This window comes from Helobdella robusta (assembly GCF_000326865.2).
Source record: "Helobdella robusta unplaced genomic scaffold HELROscaffold_51, whole genome shotgun sequence".
In the NCBI taxonomy this organism is placed as follows: domain Eukaryota; kingdom Metazoa; phylum Annelida; class Clitellata; order Rhynchobdellida; family Glossiphoniidae; genus Helobdella; species Helobdella robusta.
The window spans coordinates 316,904-337,588 of NW_008705261.1; the positions used below are offsets into that span (position 1 = coordinate 316,904).

At 31.8% G+C, this 20,685-nt stretch overlaps 3 protein-coding genes across 3 annotated transcripts; all 3 read left to right on the forward strand.

Moving 5' to 3' along the window:
- Window positions 1-5,014: 5,014 nt before the first annotated feature.
- On the forward strand, window positions 5,015-5,467 carry HELRODRAFT_178952 (hypothetical protein; the record flags this gene model as incomplete). Its single annotated transcript, XM_009027825.1, has 1 exon — window positions 5,015-5,467. One exon carries the CDS (start codon window positions 5,015-5,017, stop codon window positions 5,465-5,467), a length of 453 nt encoding a protein of 150 aa, XP_009026073.1.
- A 2,582-nt stretch (window positions 5,468-8,049) lies between these two features.
- Window positions 8,050-10,280, forward strand: HELRODRAFT_178953 (hypothetical protein; the record flags this gene model as incomplete). Its single annotated transcript, XM_009027826.1, has 4 exons — window positions 8,050-8,203; window positions 8,315-8,439; window positions 9,439-9,562; window positions 10,192-10,280. The coding sequence occupies 4 exons, from the start codon at window positions 8,050-8,052 to the stop codon at window positions 10,278-10,280; spliced, it is 492 nt and encodes a 163-aa protein (XP_009026074.1).
- Window positions 10,281-17,522: 7,242 nt separating this feature from the next.
- On the forward strand, window positions 17,523-19,747 carry HELRODRAFT_178954 (hypothetical protein; the record flags this gene model as incomplete). Its single annotated transcript, XM_009027827.1, has 4 exons — window positions 17,523-18,022; window positions 18,198-18,312; window positions 19,158-19,286; window positions 19,667-19,747. The coding sequence occupies 4 exons, from the start codon at window positions 17,523-17,525 to the stop codon at window positions 19,745-19,747; spliced, it is 825 nt and encodes a 274-aa protein (XP_009026075.1).
- Between the last annotated feature and the right edge of the window lie 938 nt (window positions 19,748-20,685).

Genomic DNA, 20,685 nt, shown 5'->3' on the forward strand with positions numbered 1-20,685 from the left:
GGTAGAATTTATAGAATATTGTAAAAATTATGGTCTATTACCAACATATATATATATATATATATATAAGGGATGTGACGGTTCTCGGAAAAGGTTCGGATCTGCGGATCCAATGTTGAGGATCCGCCATTTTACGTGTTCAAAATCAACCTAAAAAAAGAAAAAAATTTCGATCGTCGGAAAAGTGAATCTAAATATCAACGAGGATTCTGTAATAAACACTCATACATATACGAACTCATTGATGTTTTTTCGCCATTTATTTCAGCTAAAACAAATTATATTTTTTGTAAACTTTTTCGTTTTGAAACAGCATTTTTGGTTTTAGGATGGTATGCAAATTGTATTCGGATCCATCATTAAAATTCGGATCCAGATACCACGGATCTCAAGTTTTCGGATTCGTCCCATTCCTTATATATATATATATATATATATATATATATATATATACTAAATGGCTAGGAAGGAACTAATTTAATTTGCATTTCATAAAATAATTATCATTTCACTTTTATGATGATACCAAAAATTATTACCACCACAATTATTATTATTATATTTATTATTAATGTTAGCATTACCTTTGTTAATAATTCTCTATTATCATCCTAACTGTTATAAATTTTTTTGTTTATATTTAATATGATTTATCTAATTGCAATGACAGATTTGTTGAAATAAACTTTTTTATAAATACACTGGAGTTTGGTCTGCATCTTGTTCGAAATTATTCCGACGCCCGGCTATATATTTTCATAATTTGTCTTCGTTGAAAACGATATCACAAAGTCAACAGAATATCTAGATTCATCGTTTTCGCGCTATTTGTATCATTTATTTGATTGATTGAACTGTTAACAAAAGTTTTAATAAATTACAGCCATAACTTGATGTGAGGGAAAGTTTTTCTAGTAGATGATTAAACCCGCTATCATATTCTGATAACAATTTATGAAAAACATTCAACTTTTTTGCGACAAATTTTTTTATTAAAAATGTTTTTGTAACAAAATTTCAAAATTTTGTTGAAGTTTGATTAAAATGGCTACAACCATAACTTAATATAAACAAAAGCGTTTTCTAATAGATAAAACCAACTATCATATTTTGTTAACAAATCTCTGACAACCGTTCATGTTTTTTAGCAGTTTTTTCTAATAAAAACGGGTTTTTATTATATAAAATATCAAAAAATACTAGTTATTCTATATTTATTTACCACCAACTGATTTTTTCTACAAATAGTTTTTGGAAGTGACCTATCTTTTGCTCTTGCTTATGAGTCTCGATTCATTGTGGGTTATTTTATTCATTCCTTTTCGTTTTGTATTGACACGTCCCAGTCCATTTTTGAGTAATTATAACATGAATTCTTGCGCGGTTATCTAGAGCTTGCGCGGTTATATAGAGTTTGGTGCTGACCTTCTTACACTCGAGTCGTGGTGGCGTGTTGGTTACCTGATTCAAATTTCGATATTATTTTGGAGCCTTCATTGTAGGCGAGAACACAGAAAAACTCTGACATCAATTCACAACCTAAAAGGCGGTGTTTTTATAACACGGGTGGGCAAACTGTGGGTCACAACTTCTCCTCCTCGACTTCTGCCCCTTAAAAAATTTTAACTCAGATTGCCGCCTCAAATTTAGACTTTAAAATCCGACTCCCAGAAATAATTTTTAACTTTTGCGTCACGATTTCATCTCATTAACCATGCTAAATAGAAAATACTTATAAAAACACTTAGAATCAGTCAACGTAATTATTTTACTTATAAAATTATTTTATTTTTATGTTTTAAAACATGCTGAAAAAAGGTTTCAACTTTTACAACATAATTTCTCTTTATTATCACTAATAAATAGGAAATATTCTGAAAAACGTTTAAAATCATTTAATGTAATTGTTTCTCTCAGTAAAACTACTTTATTTTTTATGTTTTAAAACATTATTAACATTATAAGCATTTATTTTCAGTATTAAAGATGATTGCATATAGCTACAAATAACTAATTTCAAAAAAAACAATTTTATAAAAAAATTTTCAAATAAAACGATTTTTTTAAAATTTATTACCTTTTCCAGAGTCGGATATAAAATTTTGACAAAAATTTTTCAATAGTCCACTTAAGATTTACATATGTCCTAATTTTTAATTTTCAACTTTTCTCAAAGTTTCTTAAAGAGAATTTTGTTAGAACCTTTTTACTTACAGAAACCTACATTTCAATTTTAAATTAATATCAGATGACAGAAAATACAGAAGTTACCATTATTTCTTCTTTGGATGAGATAATGTTGAATGTAGATTTTAAATTTTAGCAGTCAACGCAATAAAACGTAAGAGCGTGAAATTGTCTTTCTAATTTAAATCCGTAATAAACTAACCGCCTACATATCATCCCTGTATTTTTTCCCATTTGACTAGGTTAGCGTTGGTTGGTAGTTGTTGAATGAGATATTTTCTTGCGAATTTGTATAAAACTTCTGGCCGGGATTTTGTTGCATTAGCCCAACGGGTGATCTCTGAGTCGTGAATGTTTTCCTTAATCGACTTTATCAATGTTCCTTGGCATTGTAGCAACGATAGATGGTTGAAGGACGTTGCATGCCATTTGAATATCGTTGCTTTGGATTTGGTTGTCGACTTTTTTGTATTCATTCTTTGATTCCTGTCACAGAACTCTCATTTCTTCACTAGTGTTTGTTTTTAAGTGTCCTCGAAGTTTTAATCTCAATTAGCTCTGTGTGATATTTTAGCGATTTTATGTTTAGCCCTCCACTTTTGTAAGGCAACGACAAAACTTCAGCAACGCAACTACTTACGGGAAGAGACAATAATTAATAATAAATTGTATAACGCTTCGTGATTTTTTTTTTCTATTCTTAAAAAAAAATCTGCTAAGGCTTGACTTGTAATTTTTCATGTGGTTGGTGGATATTATTTTCATGTCGATTTTTTCCGTTGTATCTTTACTCGCTTAAAAAATTTTCTTTTATTATAGTTAAATTTTTGGATTATAATACGATTAGATATCAATTAATAGATTATGGTTAGTTATTGAGCCACTATAATTTCTATGTTATGTTAGGTTATGTTGTTATGTTAATTAACGAGCGTTTAAATGCGGTTGGAATGTGTTAAAATTATTTAAATAGAAAGAATAAAATGATGTGAGCGCATCTAGTTCAACTTCAAATCGGGATAGCTTCGATTTCAATTTCTGTTTTCTTATCAAGGTCGAAATTTGGTGCGGGCAAGATGTAGTATGTGAGTCCTTCTAGCAGCGTAAAAAAAGTATGTATAACACAATTATTATTATTATTATTATTGAAACATTTATGAAGCGCTAATTAAACGAATCTCAAAAGCGCTATCTAACAAAAACTGAACTTAACAACATAATTGAAATAACAAACGAGAAATCATAAAACATCGTACAGAAATAAGATTAAAATTTGGTCATAAACAGAATATTAATCGATTTAATATAACGAAAATACGAAATAATATTTAAAACATGTCGACTAAACAGAAAGAATTGATTTATTATGCATTAAAATGAAAATAAATGAGTTTTCAGTTTCTTCACGCAGGTTTAGGACCGGATCACGCAGGTTTAGGTCCGGATTTCTGAGAGCAGCAGGCAGGTTGTTCCAAACAGTTGGTCCAGAAACAGCAATGTTACGAGAGCCTATACGGAGACTCGTTGTTGGGATCAACAGCAGGTTTGAAACATCGGAATATACAATAACCTCTGAGATTTCAAATTTTTTATTTTTTAAATAAGATTTAAGGCACGCCAAATATAAATGTTAAAAGCTAAAAATTTCAAAACTTACTTATAATATTTAGCTTTACTTCTATCTGTAACCATATCATCTTTAATATTGCAACTTTCTCACTACTACAGTAACTACTATTAACAAGTCAGTTAGTTTGTTATCTGGCGTTACGGATAAATCAGCGATAATCCTAACAAATTTTTTAGTTAATAAAACATTTCTCATTCAGTTGAATTTGTTGACAACTAGCTGACAAACTAGATGTTGGCTAGTTGATGTTAACTCTTAAATATGGCACAGTCACACGTGGTTAAGCTGTTGGTGTGATGCATACAATGACGCCGCGTTTTTTAAACAAACTATGTTGAGATCTACCTATCGAACTAGGGCTTCAACAACAATTCAAATCTATCAAAACTTTTTGTAACATAATCAAATTAGTTAATTAATTTGTTAATGTTTTTTAGATAACTTTGTTTCGTAATAACAAAAAAATGAAAGCAAACAATATCAACAAACTTTGGCAAATCTTTGTTTCCTTTCGGTGCAGTAGATGAATTAGCAAAATCATGTGATTTGAAATTTTTAACATTGCTATTAAAAGGTTTTTGTTTAGAACGAGGTAAAATTAAATGTTTGCAACTTAAATTAGGCGTTATGTTTTAATTATATTGGTTCTTCTCTACTCTTCTCCTTCTTGTTACTTCTTTAGTCTTATCTAGGATTGATTGTTGTAACTCGCTCTACTATGGTCTTCCTCATTCTTTTAAGTAAGACTTTTAACTCTGCTGCTCGTCTAGTTGCTCGTGATTGTTTCTTTATTTTGGGGTTCACTGTTTCATGCTAATAATCATCTAAGTTCTATTAAACTGAAAATGTAATATTGTTGCATAAAATAAAGTAAACCAGGTACGCAAAGGTAACAGGTACGCACGTGCAAATAAATAATAAGATTATTTGAATATAATACAATGTAAATTAAATAAATGATTACGCTATCATCACGTTTCACCGGTTTTTACGAAAACTCTTAACTCTGTGTGTCTCTTTGTTTCTGTTTTACAAGTTTTCTGACGATATTTTAATATCTTTGGATATTATTGTATATATCTATACTTTTACTAGCGTAAACGTCTCTTTGTTATATCGATATAAACACTGAACGTCAGTTTAACGACTGATCATTGTGTTTAGTGCAGCGAAAGTGCTAATTCTTTGATAATAACCATGCAGGACCACAGAAGAAAGTGGAATGTTGATGAGTATAAACGTTTGGCTCGAGAAAGAACACAAAATAAAGAGAAAGAAAGAGCAGAGAAAGCTCCAGTTAAACTAGAGTTAGTAAAGCTTAGAGATTATAAAGTGGACTTGGATTCAAAATTGGGAATGTCACTTGTCGTCACGAAAACAACATCTCTCTCTCAAATCGGAGGGCACTACTGCTGTGTCTGTGAGTGCAACGTCAAAGGCATCATGAGCTTTTTGGACCACATCAGCGGAAGGAAACATCAAAAAAATCTCGGCATGTCGATGAAACTGGAGCGATCAACTTTGGATCAAGTGAAAAAACGATTTGAAACAAACAAAAGGAAGCGCGAAGAGGAAGAGAAGCAATACTGTTTTGAGGAAAGAGTAAAAAAGTTGAAGGAAGATGAAGAAATATGGAAAGTTCATAAATAGGAACAAAGGAAAGAGAAGAAAAGAACAATAGTTGACTATGATGAAGATAAGGATGGTGATATGAGTTATATGATGGATTTTCCGGATTTTCAACTAGCAAAATGATTTGACCTTTTTTTATTATGTAAATTATAACAAAACATGTTAAGTAAACAAATAAAAGTGTAATAAAAATTTTTAAAATTTTTTAAGTTATTACAAATATTGCAGGCGTAAAATGGGGGCTCTTTGTGTTGAGTTTAAATGCGAAATGTATTTAGTCGACGTTCTGTGTATGTCAAAGTTGTATAATTAAGAACAGTTAAGTTTTCGTTATCAATAAATATTATTGTTGAAGTATCTAAATATAAAATGTATAAATGTTTCTAAATAAAAATCTTTTAAATGCATTTGCTGTCCATTTTGAGACAAAAATTTTCAACTATAACAACAATTCTTTGAACTTTTGCTTAAAAAATAATTTAATTATTACTTCACAGGTTTTGTTATAATTTACATAATTTTATCAATTTATTTTGATTAAATGTACTGAATAAATATTTTAATGATTTTAATTAAAATTTATCAAAGTCGGATTATAACATTTAATGAATTATAACATCAAAATAAAAATTTAAGAACTATATTTCAATTCATATAACATCTTTAAAGTGAATGTAATAAAATGAAATAAAAAAGAAAATAAAAAATAAAATGAAGCTAAGATGTTGACAAAAAAATTACTATAATCAGAAATATATTTTATTAGTAAAAACCAGAATAACAGTTAAAAGTTAGTTTATCGATTAAAAAATTGAAACAAAACGCGGCCATTCTAACAACGTTTTGTTTTTGAAATCGTTGAATTGCATTTCAAAATTTCATCAAATTGTTGAATTTGATTTAAAATTTAGTTTACTTTATTTAAATTTAATCAATTGAAATAAAACTAGTTGAATATTTTACTACCGAAGTTTACTTAATACAACTTGAAACCCGTTTGTAGGACTAGTTTTTATTTTTACAATTTTAAATTTTTATTAGATCCGTCACCAATTAACTTATTTCGTTTGAATTTCAACTTTTAAATTTTTTTATATTTTTTAATGAAAGTTGGTTAACGAAGTCAAACAGAGATGCAGTTTGCCACAATCCTCAAAGGAAGAATGTCAGCTATTAGTTGCACCAGTCTTTTGGTATTGCTCTGCGTTCATCTCTTCTTGTGTGCTGGTTAACATTTTTATTTTAAAAATTAAATTTAAACTGTTAATAATTTTTAGTTTACGTTTAGCGTGATGGCGGTACGTGGTTTTGTGATTTGGGTGGTTTCTCATTTTTTGCTTCTGAACAAGGTTTTAATAATCAGGATCTGACAGAACCAGAAACTGTTACAGCATGCAAGGCAATAGTACAAAATTAAACAATCTATCATTCAATCATCTTTTAGCGTCCAGAGACCTATTTAACAAAATAAGTAAATAAATAAATAAAAAAACGAAGAAAGAAGAATGTTTAAATACGTGAAAAATAAAATAAATTTGGAAGAGTGGGGCTATATGTTATAATTTTCATCTTGGTATAATCTTGGTATAACACTGTTGTTTTTAAAACAACTATGTTAAAAATTTTTATATGTATTAAACAATTTACTTACTGAAACAGTTGAAACTGATTTATTTTCTACCATAAATGAAAAAACTAAAAAATTGCAATGTCCTCCAAATGTAACAAACAGCCCCATGGCGGAGTTGATTGTTACACAGTCCTGGTTGAATGTTACAAATGTGAAATAAAACATAAAAATTAAAAATATTTTTATTATTAATTATTTAACATTGTCACAGTTATGGCATATAAGTATTACAATTCTTGTGTGACCAATTCTTGCAGTTGATGCATTATATCCAATCTTAAACTTATTACTTCCAAGTTTGAATTAATTTGTTTTAATAAATCTAAACACTCTATTACTTTTCCTCCTATTATCCTACCTGATTCTAAAGCTCTTGATGTCTCTCACAAGTTTCGTAGTCAAGGTTTTATCTTTGATTCTACTGTGTCTCTTTCTTTTCAGATTAATAGTGTCGCTGGAATCTCTAACTTTCATCTTCTTAGAATAAAAAAAACTTCTGCTTCTTCTTGATGATCCTACTCTTCTCTTTCTTGTTACTTCGTTAATCTTATTTAGGATTTATTATTGTTACACACTCTTTTGCCAAATCTGCTTTTGCTTTTTCTGGCCCTTTTCTCTGGAACTCTCTACCTACTTCTCTGACTACTTTTCCATCACTTGCGAAGTTCAGAGCGGATCTCAAGACCCATCTGTTTTCAAAATTCATTGAGGAGCGCTGTTGAACATCGCGGAAATAGCGCTTTATAAGCTAATTGGTTGATTGATTGATTGATTGAAAGGGCGTTGTCAATGCTTTTGAAGTAAATGGGTTTAAAAATATATTGGATGATGCCTTAATGAATCGATTATATATTTGTTTGGAAAGCGGGTATTGATATATAACATTGCTCAAATGTGTTTTAAGAATGAGGGTATTTTTTAAGAAGAGAATTAACTTTTGTTTAGGTTTATTGATGGTGTAACGGTTAAAATGCCTGGCACTGCTGTTACAGTGATTGGATTCAAACTCAAGATTTTTTTCGCTTATCACATGCAGTGTGTTTATATTGTTGATCCACGTATAATGCAGCTAAAACTTCTGAGAAATGCTAAAATGATGGTTGTAAGAAAAAATTATTACGAAGGTGTTTAATAACATAATATAAATTTATATTTTCACTGTTACAAAGTTGACATAATAGGTTCTTTTTTTTGATAACTTTTAAAAATGTTAATGAATATTTTGATTCATTCAGAAGCCACAGAAACATACATCGGCTGCTATCGAGAAGTTCTTGCAGTGAATGCTGGCATCGTTGACTCCTACGAAGGCTGTAAAATGTTATGCCGGAATGAAGTTACGCCCTACATAGCTTTGCATGTTTGTACCTTCTCTAAATATCAATTTGCTTTTAGTTTTAAATATAACTTATCTCCCAATAATACTAAAATTGTTTAAGACCATTGAATGAAAACAAAAATTAAAATAAATAATGACAATATTTTCAAATTAATTTTAATTACATTTGTTTTGTATACCTTCAATCGTTATTTACGTGGTATATACTTTCAAATTCAACAGGAGTGTAGGAAAGTGATTGACTCTGAAGTGTTGAAAGAATTTTATTATTTTATTTCTAAAACCGATTTCCAAGCTCGTTGTTTTTTAAAGATATAAGTAGCGTTTCTTAATCGCCCTCTTGTTTGAAGCACGTTCAAATTAAAACTTGGAGTTGTCCACTATGTCGTATTATTTGTTGAGAAGTATTTAAGATTTGACGAAAGGGTTCTGTTCAACTTGAAATATGATTAAAAAGTTCTAACATTACAAATTTTTGAATAAAAATCACACAAGTAGCCTTAGATAGGTAATCAAAAAAGCTAATTAATTGCAACTCAACCGGGCAGCTCTTTATTGTCCAATATACTCTGTTTCTGCTATGTTGAGGGATTTTGATTACAACTTTTAACCACTCTCGCTTTCATTTTATCCCGCAAAATCAACAAGAACCTAAATTTGTTCAATTTTTTTATATTTCCGGACATTAATTTTTCTTTAACTTTCAATATTTTAATTTGTCCAAACTCATTTGGACCTGTGGCAGCCCTAAACTTGAGTGCCTTCAGTGGTTGAGTAGGATATTTATAGAAAGTTTGCTGCCCATGTTTTCATTATATCATTCCATTTGTGTTGGCATCTGAAAATTATTTTCATTAATTATTAATATTTAAAACGAACTAGATTTTTAAAGTTTTTTAGTCAAATATCAAATCCTAATCTATCCTTTCTTATTTTATAAATTATTTTAATTTATATCGTTTGAAATAATTGTATTACAAAGTAATAATTTGTTAATAAAGATGTTTTTTTTCAATTTAGGAAGGAAATGAATGTTATTGCGTGGCGAGGGCTAAGTACGCTGTGAATTCTAAATTCTGCAATTTGAAATGTAAAAGTGGAGAAGATGGTTGCGGTGGAGATAAGTACTACTCACTTTTCTCCAGTCAGATTTTACCACCATTGTTTTATTTATTTAATTCTGATGTTTTATTTTGATTGCTATGTTTTCACCTTATACATATTATTATAAACGTATAAACGTATAAACGTATTTTATAATTATTAATTTGTTTTTTTAACATTATTATAATAATTGTTGTTGTTATTTATTAACATTGAACAGTTTTTTAGTCTAAAATAAAATAGATAAATTGAAAGTTTATTAACAATTATTATGAGCTTTCCGTTTTACTTCTTTGGGTGTCTTGAAGAAAAAATCTAAATAGTTTAACTTGATCAAAATTTCATTTCATCATTTTTATAATTTTTACGAGGTCACAATTTACTTCCACTAATTCATTACTTTTAATTCAGTCAAGGCAACGACAAACTACAACCACTCGTTTCTAGCATTTAATAAGAACGTGAAAGAGTTTGGAAATGATGGAATACTAAATAGACGTACATTAAATAGCGATACAAGTTTTACAACTGAAAAGTGTATTTTAAAGTGCATGGAACTTCATTATGACATAGCCTCAGTATTTCACAATGAAACCGTTGTGAGTAAAACATTGTTTCACTATAGCAATTTTTTATTAATAGCAATAACATAACATATAACATAAACAGAGAATAGAGAGGCGCGAACTGACGTTCCTATGCCTCCATCAAATGAAAAGCTTCCATTGTATTTTAAAAATAATAAAATAAATAAATGAAGTAAAATAAAGTTGGATGAAAATACAGATTGTTAATGATAAATATCTATGTATACATATATATGTGTACATACATACACATATATACACACACTCACACACGCATTAGCCCACACACACAAACACACACACACACATTATCCACAAAGATGTCAAAGATAATATAAATATATAAACTATGACATTGTGCCAAGCGAGGATCTCCAGTTGAACATCATGTCCGTAGAATTCATATGTCGATCCAACTTCATTTTAAATGTTTCAACATCTTTAGCCATCACAATGTCCGATCCAAGCCGTTCCATAACTCAACCACCCTATTGGAAAAACAAAATTTCCCATGATTCGTGTTAAAACTATGAGTAGACAACTTGAACGGATGACCCCTGGTACGATCATCGTTAGGTTTTTTTAACACAGGATAACACGATGGTAATACGCTGTTCCTAGTTTTGTTGAAAACTGTGATAAGATCACCTCTGATTCGTCTATACCTCAGTCTTAATCTCTGTTCATAATTGAGACCAATACAATCTTTCACCATTCTTGTGGCCCTCTTCTGAATCCGTTCAATATCTTCTATAACTTTCAAAGACCAGGGAGACTACACCGAAGCAGCATACTCTATCTTTGACCTGACAACTAACAAACATAATAAATTAAATGAAATAAACACGAAAACCCAGAAGCTTTAAAAAATTAATTTAAGTTGTGTAATATTTTTAATAAATGTTTAATTAAGGGTCGCCACGAATGTCATTGTGGTTACCTTCATCATGATGATGCTGACGGATACCCTTTTCACTTCAAAACGAAATGCAATGCTAAATGTCCTGGAGATGATAAACAAATTTGTGATTGCATGGCCAAGTATTCAAGTAAGTCTAATACAGGTTTTTTTGTTTATCAGAGCCGAATATAAATAAACGGAAATTAATGGTTTGATAAATTAGTTATTACCAATTTTGTTTTTCCAATTTGTTTTTATTGTTATTATTATTTTTGCTGATATTTTTATTTTTAAGATAATTTCTTTATATATATTATCAACACCATCATGCACGTCTATAGGGGCTCAGACCTGGGAGGCAAAGCCGCCCTGGGTTCCTTCCAGGGTTCGTTGACGAAAAAACCCGGTTGGCTTTGTCGCATGATAAAGCACATTTAACCGTCTTTTCCATTTTTCTCTATTCTGGACCAGTTCTGGTTTCAGGCCCACTGCCCTCATGTCCTTTGACAACACTTTCTCTCAGGTGAACTTGGGTCTGCCACTTTTCTTTAAAACTCCTGTTCTACATTTTTTTACCCAATCCTTTTTTTTCTTTTCCATATGGCCAAACCATATCAGTCTAACATTTCTAATTACATCCAACGACTCATCTATTCCTAACCCTTTCTTTATTACCTTATTGGTTAGACTATTTCTTAAGGATACTCTTTTATTCTTCTCAACATCGGCATTTCTGTTTTCTCCAGCCTTTTTACGTTTTCAGCCGCCACAGCCCTAGTTTCACATTCATTCCACAGGTAACTTTTTACACATGCTTTGTAAACCTTACCCTTCAGGCCCAACGGCATACCCCTAGAACACATCATTAAAATCACTTTTCTGAATTTTTATCCATCCTACTTTTATTCTATTTTTGACCACTCTATTCGATTACACTTTTTACTTAGTACATCACCTAGATAACAAAAAGACTCCACCCTTTCATATCCTAATTTTTCCAGAGGCCCAATATCATCATTTCAATTAGTGGTGTCTTTCAACTTGCATCGTTTACAAATTTTTTGTTTTTTTTTCTTTTGTTGAGGTCTATCAAACGACGACGTCATTTGTTCGTCCATTTATCACATGGAATTTTTTCCGACTCTTTAACCACACACCGCACAAAGGAATTTATCACGTTCAACAGTATCTGAATCCTCTCCGTTCCACATAACCTTCATTAACGTTTAAATCCTTTCTTTCCTACGGATATTTTTTTTACATTGAAAATTTTTTTCAGTTCTTTCTCACCCTTTGCCGTAAGAATCAGGTCATTAGAATGTTAATTCTCCCATGACAACCCACTTTTGATCTTTCTACTAACCGTTTCCATTACTAAAATAAAAAAGTATAAGACTGCGCCGAAGACTGATGTGAACCCACATAGACATCAAACCACTTACCTACACTATCGTAATCTTTACCGTTGTCCTGGCTTTTTCATATATGCATCACTGTGTCTACTATTTATAATTTAACCTAGCCTTTCTAAGTGCCCATCATACCACTTTTTTTGAAACCTTATTATAAGGTTTCTCCATACCTACATAAGATTTATTAAGAGTTTTCTTCTAGGCTCTGAACTGCTCTTGAATTTGTCTAACAATAAAAATTTCATCAATAATACTTTAATTGGGCGGCGTGATGGTCTAATGGTTAAGGTCGCCTGGTGCTGTTTTGCAGTAACCAGGTTTGAGTATGACAAAAAGATTTCCGCCTATTACATGCTTCGTGTGGGATGCGTTGTTAAGCATGAATTCATATACGATGTTTGTGCCCTTTGTTGAATCCTCTGAACTCTAAAGGAAGTTACCAGTCTTCATTTTCTGCGCTCCTACAACCTTCTCTTTTTTTATATACTCAACTTCTGCCACATTAATATTTGCATCGATAACTCCGTCCCAATCATTTTTTTCATTTAACAGTTTTTCCATACACTCCCTCTATAATTTTTTTTTCTCTCCAAGTCTAAAACACTATCATTCACTCAATTTACTCTAGCAACATCCTGTCTCTTCATATTTCGGACTTATCCATGCGGTAAACGGCGTTCTTACCGTCTTCTGTACTGAGCTTTTTTGAAAATTCTTTGCAATACTTTCGTTTTGCTATCGCTATTTCCACCTAAGCCTTCTTTTTTTGAAATTTGATATGCCCTATGATCTTCTTTGTTTTTTGTTATTTTCCATTTTTTATAACCTTTTTTTTATCTCTTGTTGCCCTTTCGACCGTTCCATTTCATCACCATGTTTCATTATGTTGTGCTAGTCCTTTTCTTAACTGGAATATTGTCTCAGTTTATTTAGCATACTATTTTTCCTTTCAACCTATGATTTTTCTACATCCATTATTTTTAACTCCTCTATTAATCTAGCTCCATACCCATGTTATCCCCTGTTCGAACCATATTTTGATATACTTTCATGATTTTCAGTTTTTTCAATTGTCAATTTTTAATTCTTGGCTCTGTAATTTTTTTTTCTTCCCGCCTAAGTATTAATCACATACCAAGAGCTTATGCTGTTTAACACATTTTTTTTACAAAAGGTTTTGACATTTTAAAAGCATCTGTGGCTTTCTCATTTTGCCAAAATAAATAAATCTACTGTGCTCTTGACCTTTCCTGATTCATATGTCACTAAATAGCCTAGTTTCATTTTAAGACAAGTGTTGTAAATTCTCATGTTCCAGGCAATTCCAAAATCTAAAATTTTTTCATCATCTTTGCTTTTTTCCCCAAACTCATTTTCACCATGCACTTGTTCATCACCATTACATTTTTTTCTTACATGTCCATTTAAATTTGACCGGCGAGATGTTTCAGTGGTTCAAATGCGCGCTGAGTCAAATAAAAAACCTCTCAATGGCTATCATATACTCAGCGTATATAATGCGGTGCTTGCGCGTGCACATAAAAACAAATGTGTACGTCGTGTGAAAAGGATAAACAGCCTTTGTGGCGAAGATGGCTGCTTCATATCAATGAATAAAGATATGAAGAACATAATCTATATATGCAACATTGTAAGTGGTTCTGCGTATGTCAGAGCTGCAATAATAAAGACTAAAAATCTCCACTCTTAAAACCACTTATTCTTTTTTTAAGCATCTCAGTCCTCATTTCATTTAACTCATTCTAAAATCTATCTTTATTCTCCTTTTTTCAACCGCTTTGCGGAACATATCTTGAAATTACATTCAACAACACTTCTCCAATTGATAGTTTTACTATCATGCACCTGTTGCTGCTCTATACTACTCCAACCACCTTATTTATACAATGTTTACTTATCATCATTTCCACACTTGTTTCAGCTTTATCATTTCTTGACCAAAATAATTTATTCTATTTTTAGCTCCTTTATTTATCTGTCTTTTTGATTTATCCGCCAAACTTCATGTAAACAGCAAATCTCTAACAACATCCTGTCTCTCCATATAGTTCGTTTTGCGTATAGAGTTTTGTTTAAATTGGCTCTCCTTGTCAGAGATTCACTGGCCGGCGAGGCTCCATGTTATCTGAGAGAGCAGCTCCAACCAGTGTTCGAGATTACAAACAGAAACATATTAAGATCTTTTGATAATGGAGATCTCGTGATCCCAAAGCACAAATCTTCACGCTTTGAAAAAAGAAGATTTTTGGTGTCGTCAGCTCAAATTTGGAATGCACTGCCAACAGATCTGAAAAGATTCAGCGGCATGGATTGACGGATGTTTAAGAAACGTTTAAAAAATCATCTATTCAACAATCCCTAGCGATGCAAGCGCTTTTGATGTCATTCTGGAGGGGCGCTATACAAGTCATCAAATACAAATACAAAATCTTTGTTTTGCTTACAGAATAGATAATAGAAAGGATAGAAGAGAAAATCTTTACTCTTACCTTTAATTTTACTGTCTGTTGAGTTAATTAGCAATGAGTAATTCACCGGTGATTTATGAGCTACTTGGCTTTCTTGATTTTAGTACTATCCCGTTCACTGTCTTGAAGTGACAGGTAATAGTAATCTTTGACAATGTTTTCGTTTTCTTGCAATGATGTTTTTATTCTATTATTTTCAACTGTTATTTATTGCTTACAGCCTGGCACCAAGTCGAGCAACATGCTGGAGTTTCTTATTTAAGCCACTGCAGTTCTGGAAATGAGGATTTAAGTCCGTGTGAAAAATGTGCGAATGGCTGGAATGGACAGTACTGTAATGTGTCAGGTTAAAAAATTTTTTTTTCATAGAATAGCTAACTGTTTTGCTGTTGAAATTACTGTTGACTGGTGTTGTTAACGATACTCTAAAATGTTATTGAAAAAATGTATTTAACAAATTACAGTTTTTGCAATTTTTCTAAACAACCTTTAAAAACAGCGTTTCTAGATATAATAAACATAATTATACATAAATTACATAATTATGAAAAATAAAATAAATAAAATAAAAATTAAGAAAAAAAATATTAAAATTACTGGCACATTATAGCACCATCTTGGGAACTGCAGTGCCGTTAAAATTTTCAAGAAAAAAAAATGTTTACTTTAATTTAAATTGCTTAACGTTGAAAGGGTCATTAATAAAAACATATGCAATAAATGCTCAACACCATTTGTATCAATTAATATTTTTTTCTGTTCCAACAGGAACAGGATTGGTGGTCTAACAGTTAGACCACCAATCGCAAGCCAGTACAGATTGGAGTACATACAAAACCGTTTTAATGAACACTGCAACTACAGTTTGTGGGAAAACTGGTACAAAACGTCAGCATGAACGTGACACTTGGTGGTGGAATGACAGTGTACAAAATGCAATAGCTGAAAAGTAAGTTGCATACAAGCAATGGCAAAAATCAAAGTCTGTAGATGACCATAAAATTTTCCGTGAGAAGAACAACTATGCAAGACGTCAAGTTGCACTGGCTCGGACAGATCAGTGCAGAGAGTGGCTAACTAAAAGCAAAGGTGAACAAATGATATCTCTGTATCGTATAGCAAAACAAGCAAAGCGTACGAAAAAAGACATAGTTGGCGCCTCATGTATCAAAAACGACAAAAATGAGATGGTTCTTGAACAAGATGAGATCAAGCTACAGTGGAGAGAATACTTCAACCGTCTGTTAAACGAAACAAATCCCATCATGGTTAACTTTGACGCTCCACCCATCGAAGGTCCGATTCCAGACATCACTATAGAGAAGCTTACAGACGCTCTAAAAGCTATGAAGGATGGAAAGGCAGCAGGGCCTTCTGGACTCACAAATTACATTATCAAAGCATCTGGTACTGCAGGTATCCAAACGTTACTACAACTTTGCCGTGAAATCTGGAGAAATTGCTCAATGCCAACTTAATGGAACTATAGCATGACAGTCCCACTATACAAAAGCAAAGGTGATCCATTGAACTGTTCATCATATCGGGGTATACGTCTGTTAGAACACTCCCTGAAAATTGTCAAAAAAATCATTGAGAGAAGATTAACGTCGTGCATCACAATCGGAAATTATCAATTTGGTTATCTAGCGGGGAAATCAACAATTGATTCCTTGCCTCTATATTGATGCGGCGTGACATCCCACTACCACTACGATCAAGACTTTATAAATCTTTGATACGTCCGGTGTTGTTATATGGTGCAGAAACATGGCCAATGACAACCAAACTGGAACAACAACTTCAACGAACCGACATGAAAATGCTCCGATTGATGCAAAGAATTAATCTGAACGACCACATCAAATCTACCGAAATCCTGCGTCGTGCTGGTTTAGATGATATAAAGGACGAATGCCGGCAACACCGTCTGCGGTGGTTTGGTCATGTCAAACGAAGTGGAAACGGTGCCATAACTTCTCTTGCAGATGTTGAAGTACCTGGCACACGTCCCAAAGGCCGTCCAAAGAAGTCCTGGTCGCAAACAATCGAGCAAGACATGAAAGCTCTAAATTTAAATGAAATGGATACAACTGATCGTCTAATTTGGCGCGAAAAGTTGATGGCAAAGAAAACAACGTCCTACCTCGGGAAACCGGGTCTCTGGACGCAAAACGAAGATTGATTGATTGATTGATTCCAACAGGAATAGGATGTTTAATATACAAGCCTAGTTTTATTTGATGGCTGTATTGGCTGCATCGATTTTGCAAATTTGATAATACATGTTTATTAGTACGTATGTTAGGAAAAATGGCGACAAGACAGGTTGTTATTAACGAATTGCTCTACTTTTTGTCAAATAATTTGGATTTTTTAGATGACGAAAGTTTTGTTAATAACACTGTTGAATGCTTTTTGAACTAAGAAATTGTTTCTGCTGCAAAAATTGTGAAAAATGAATTGGAAAAACTGAAAAATGACAAAATAAAAAAAAATTTCCTCTCGGGGTTCAACAAAAAAAGAAAAGTTGCTGGAATGCATTTCGTTAATAAAATACGCGAAAGGTAACAATTTATTCGATACTTTGGCTATATTTGTTAGCGCAAATATGTCAACAATTCCAAAAATTGAAAATTGGATGAAAATTAATTTAGAAACAATTAAAAAAGAAATAAAAGAAATTATAAATAAACAACAGATGGACATCCGTGCAACATTAGATACACATAGCGCGGAACTTGCAGCGGTAAATATTAAACTGGATTCATTGGCTGTCCAACATCAACAACAACACGTGAATTTTTTAAACAATAAACAGTGTGCAAATTCAGCAAACACAAACAATGTTAGTAGAAAAGTAAACGCTGAGTCAGTAAGCTTAAATAATGTAAATAACACGTTGCCACCAATTAATCAAAATGCGCCAGGAATTTTGTGGGCGGACGTCGTGTCATCACCCACTCTGGACGAAGCGTTCACGTTGGTGAAGCGGCATAACAAACGACCACGTTTGAATGTCTCATTGGAGGTCAACAACAACGGCGAAACCACTTCAAACAACAACAACGAAAACACGGCAAACATCAACACAGCTAAAAAACAACAAAAGTTATTGTCAAAAAAGTTATTGAAGATTTTAAATTGAGAGTAGACAAAAATTTAATTAAAAAATTTGTGTTCTCAATGAGCAACATTAGTAAATGCCATCGAAGAGATGTTGTTGAATTTTTGACATCAAATGGAATCAATGTTATCACGTGTTATCCCGTTTTGAAATAATCAGAGACATCGTCAAATTAAAATTTGACAAAAATGAACAGGAATCAACAATGTTCAGAGTTTGCATCGATAGCTCAGATGCCTGTAAGATGAAGGATCCTGATATTATGTTGAAAAAAGTTATTGTGCGCGAATGGCGCTTCAATCAGACGAAACCTTTATCTTTCACACTGTTTACACTTTCCGCAAGATTAAAAATGACGATGTTGTTTTCACGTTCTTTACATTATTTACAACATTAAGTGTTTTATTCTAAGGTTGAAAAGTTTATTAGGTTCATTAGGTTAATCGAACACTGACATATTAGAAGTGATGATAAATAGTATCTCTCATTTTTATTATAACATTTTCTTTTTTTCTGTTCTGCCATTTATGTTGAATTAACTTTTAACTTTCTGCTTTTAACTCTGCTGCTCGTCTAGTTGCTCGTGCCCCTTTCTTTTCTCATATATCTCCATATCTTGTTCTCGTGCACTGGCTACCTATAAAATATAGAATAATTTTTAAAGTTTGCACGTTTATGTACCAGTCTCAATCTAAATTATTTCCTAAGTATTTATCAGATATATTAATTAAACCTAAACGCCCCAATTTACGATCGTCTTCTTGTTCTCGCTTTTTCTGGTCCTTTTCTCTGGAACTCTCTACCTACTTCTCTGACTACTTCTCCATCACTTGCGAAGTTCAGAGCGAATCTCAAGACCCATCTGTTTTCAAAATTCATTGGGGGGTGCTGTTGAACATCGCGGAAATAGCACTTTATAAACTAATTGATTGATTGAATTTAGTTCATTTTTTTCTGACTGGGTAAGGGACATCTTGATGCCCTCTGGTCAGTTGTTAAATAAATAAATAAATAATAGTCATTCGGCATTTTAAGCTCAAAAACTATTAGATGATAATTAGAATAATAAAATTTTAATTTGTTTAACATTTTATTTAAAATTATTTAACATTAAAATAGTTTGCTCGAGTTCTGAGAATCATTGTGGAGATGGTATGGAATGTAAAAACATCCAAGTCAGAGGCTCGTCATACACGGAATGCGTTTGCATGGATGATGAGTACAGGACTAAAAAGGGGACTTGTGAAAGTTTGTCGTGTTCATTCGATCAATCATCCATTAATCCAATCAATTTTTTAGTCAACTACAAATTTTATAAAGCACCATTTTTGTGATGACCAACAGAGCTCTCAATAGGTTTCATAGGTCAATTTCCCTCTAATTATTATTGAAACGTAGTCTTTCATGAAATATTATTTTCATCAAAATAAGTTTTAAATTCTTGAGTGGCATAAAACGAGATAATGCCTTAGTGTTTTTCGTTTCACTCACTGAATGAATTAGTTATTTTTCAAAATATTGTTACAGACGTGAGGCCGAGATAAAGACTAGTTAGAAATTGTTAAGCATGCATTGAGGAAGGAACCGCTTGTAAACTAATTAAAAGGTTAAAAACAACGAAAAAGAAGGGGGGAATTAAGAGAACTGAAGAGAAAACGCAACACAAGAAAAGAACAGGGAAGAAGAAAACGGAACAACAGTTGACGTAGAAGTCGTAAATGTAATTTACGCAGTTATTTGGATTAATCTATTGTTTCTATTATTGCAGCTACTAAATAAACGTTCGACTTAGTTTGCGTTTAAAGTACAAAAATTCATCTATCGGAAATCTTAAACATGCGGATAAATGAACTCTTGACAACACGATGCTGGAGATATAGCGGGTATTGAACATCGGTGTCGGTAGTTACGAGGTCGAGAAGATTACAACACTGGTGTTAGAAGTGGGATCTTTAAGAGATTACAAACTGGTGACAGAAGTAAGAAGTAAAGAACGCCAAGGCTAGATCTCAACATATTAGTTTGATGAGAGAAGCTTAATTATTGATTTACTAACAGATGTTTCATTAAACCAATTAATTTTTTAGTCAACTGCAAATTTTATATAGCTCTATTTTTGTAATGACCAACAGAACTCTCAATAGGTTTTATAGGTCAATTTCCCTCTAATTATTGAAACGTAGTCTTTTATGAAATATTATTTAGTATATTATTAGTTTTAAATTCTTGAGTGGCATAAAACGAGATAATGCCTTAGTGTTTTTCATTTCACTCACTGAATGAATTAGTTATTTTTCAAAATATTTTGTAAACCTGGCGAAATTTTTTGTATAAGAATTTTCAGGCTATGATGTATTATGAATATTTGTTGGGGGTTCGCGAAGTTGATCAAAAAGTTGCTTGTAGGGATAAATTTTTAGGTATAAAAATATTTGACTTCTACCTATTGCTCTAATTTATTGTCGCTTTCATATTGGTCAAAATGAAAGTTGGTTGAGATTGATTTCGAATTAAGTAAAGGGGGACGTTTTTTGTGCCAACAAAGTTCCATAAATGATGTGAAATATACAGCAAGCGTTTATATAAAAAACGTTTTTTAAATTTTAAAATTTAAATATTTGAAAATATTTTTAGCTTTTTTTATAAC